The sequence below is a fragment of the Trypanosoma theileri genome (genome assembly GCF_002087225.1).
Source record: "Trypanosoma theileri isolate Edinburgh chromosome Unknown TM35_Tth_6_V1, whole genome shotgun sequence".
NCBI classification, from domain to species: Eukaryota; Euglenozoa; class Kinetoplastea; order Trypanosomatida; family Trypanosomatidae; genus Trypanosoma; species Trypanosoma theileri.
Genome location: NW_021639848.1, coordinates 19,868 through 21,191, shown reverse-complemented (window position 1 = coordinate 21,191; position 1,324 = coordinate 19,868). Strand labels below are relative to the sequence as shown.

General features: G+C 37.3%; 1 protein-coding gene across 1 annotated transcript; it reads right to left on the bottom strand.

Annotated features, from left to right (window-relative positions):
* Position 1: 1 nt before the first annotated feature.
* On the bottom strand, positions 2-1,318 carry TM35_000061040 (uncharacterized protein; the record flags this gene model as incomplete). The annotated part of the gene is made up of 1 exon (XM_029023141.1): positions 2-1,318. A coding segment is annotated over one exon (1,317 nt), but the record flags the coding sequence as incomplete, so codon positions are not given.
* Between the last annotated feature and the right edge of the window lie 6 nt (positions 1,319-1,324).

The following is a 1,324-nucleotide window of genomic DNA, read 5'->3' as shown; positions in this document are numbered from 1 at the left end:
TGTCAGTCATTTTTTTGGGATTCGATGACACGGAATGATTTGAAGGGAGACCTAATGCAGTATTTATTTTTTTATTTATTTTATGTTTGCTTTTTACATTCGGGCTAGTTGTCTTGGCTCCCATAACATCTTTTTTTTTGTCCTTTTCTACAGCCATTTTCACCTGTTGTTTTCGTTCTGCTTCACTTTGTGCCTCCGGTGTTTCATCGAGTCGTTTTCCTTCATCCACTTTCACATGTTCCTCTTTAACTGGACTTTGTGTTTCAGTATTGTTTTTCGTTTCATCCTGTTGTGTAGCCTTTGTCATGTGTTCTTCATCTCTCTCTTTTCTCGCCTCCTGTGATTCAAACATTTTCTCTTTTCCTTCTTCTTCATCGTCTTTCATTTTCGCCTGTTCTTGAGACAGTTTTCTTTGTTGAACCATTATCACCAGAGACATACGCCGAAGTTCTAATTCTTTTATTTTACTAATTTTATCATTAATGTCCCTAACGAATTGTGGATTTTGTTTTGTTCTAGTACGTCTAAATCTCGTCGTGGATATTGAGGTTAGAATATCTTCTATTTTCGCTTTGCCCGTTATCAGAACCTCTTTAATTCTACCAACGACTTTTGCGCGTTGTGACTCTTGTCCGGGTATAACGGTCCTCTCGATATTTTCTAACTCTTTTATTAGACGTTCCAATACTTTTTTCACATGTTTAGCCTTCTCCTTGGTATTCTCCAACGAATTGCGAGTCCTTATAACCAATCCACCGAAATTCCCCATGAAATTATATAACTGGTTGTATGTTTTATTGCGCATTTTATCTAGTAGTATTCTTTCTGTCGTATTATATTTTTCATCTTCAAGTATATACGCATACGGTGTTTGCGTTTCTCCAAGGTTATTCATGACTTCTTCCAAGTGACCACGTGAATACCAACACAGTTCATTTGATATCCTTGTATATGCAACTGATTTTCGCATCACCTCAAAAATATTTTCGACCCTTTTCAATACTTCCGTAGTCTTTTGATTCAGCTCTTCACTTTCCCTAAATTCTTCATCCTCCATACTGGTATTTCTGTTTTTCGCTTTATCCACTACTTCTTCAACAAGGTTAACCACCTCCTTAGTACGCAAAGAATTATTATCACACAAAACCACTTCACTTTCCCATACAGATAAACAACTCCCTCCATCCAGAAGAAGTGCATCAGCCCTGGCTATCAACTCCCTTAACTTTCTATCCGCTATTTCAACCTCACGAGAGTCATTGTTTTCATCTATTTCCAAAATATCTCTAGCAGATTCTTGGGCATCACCACCTATCACTACACA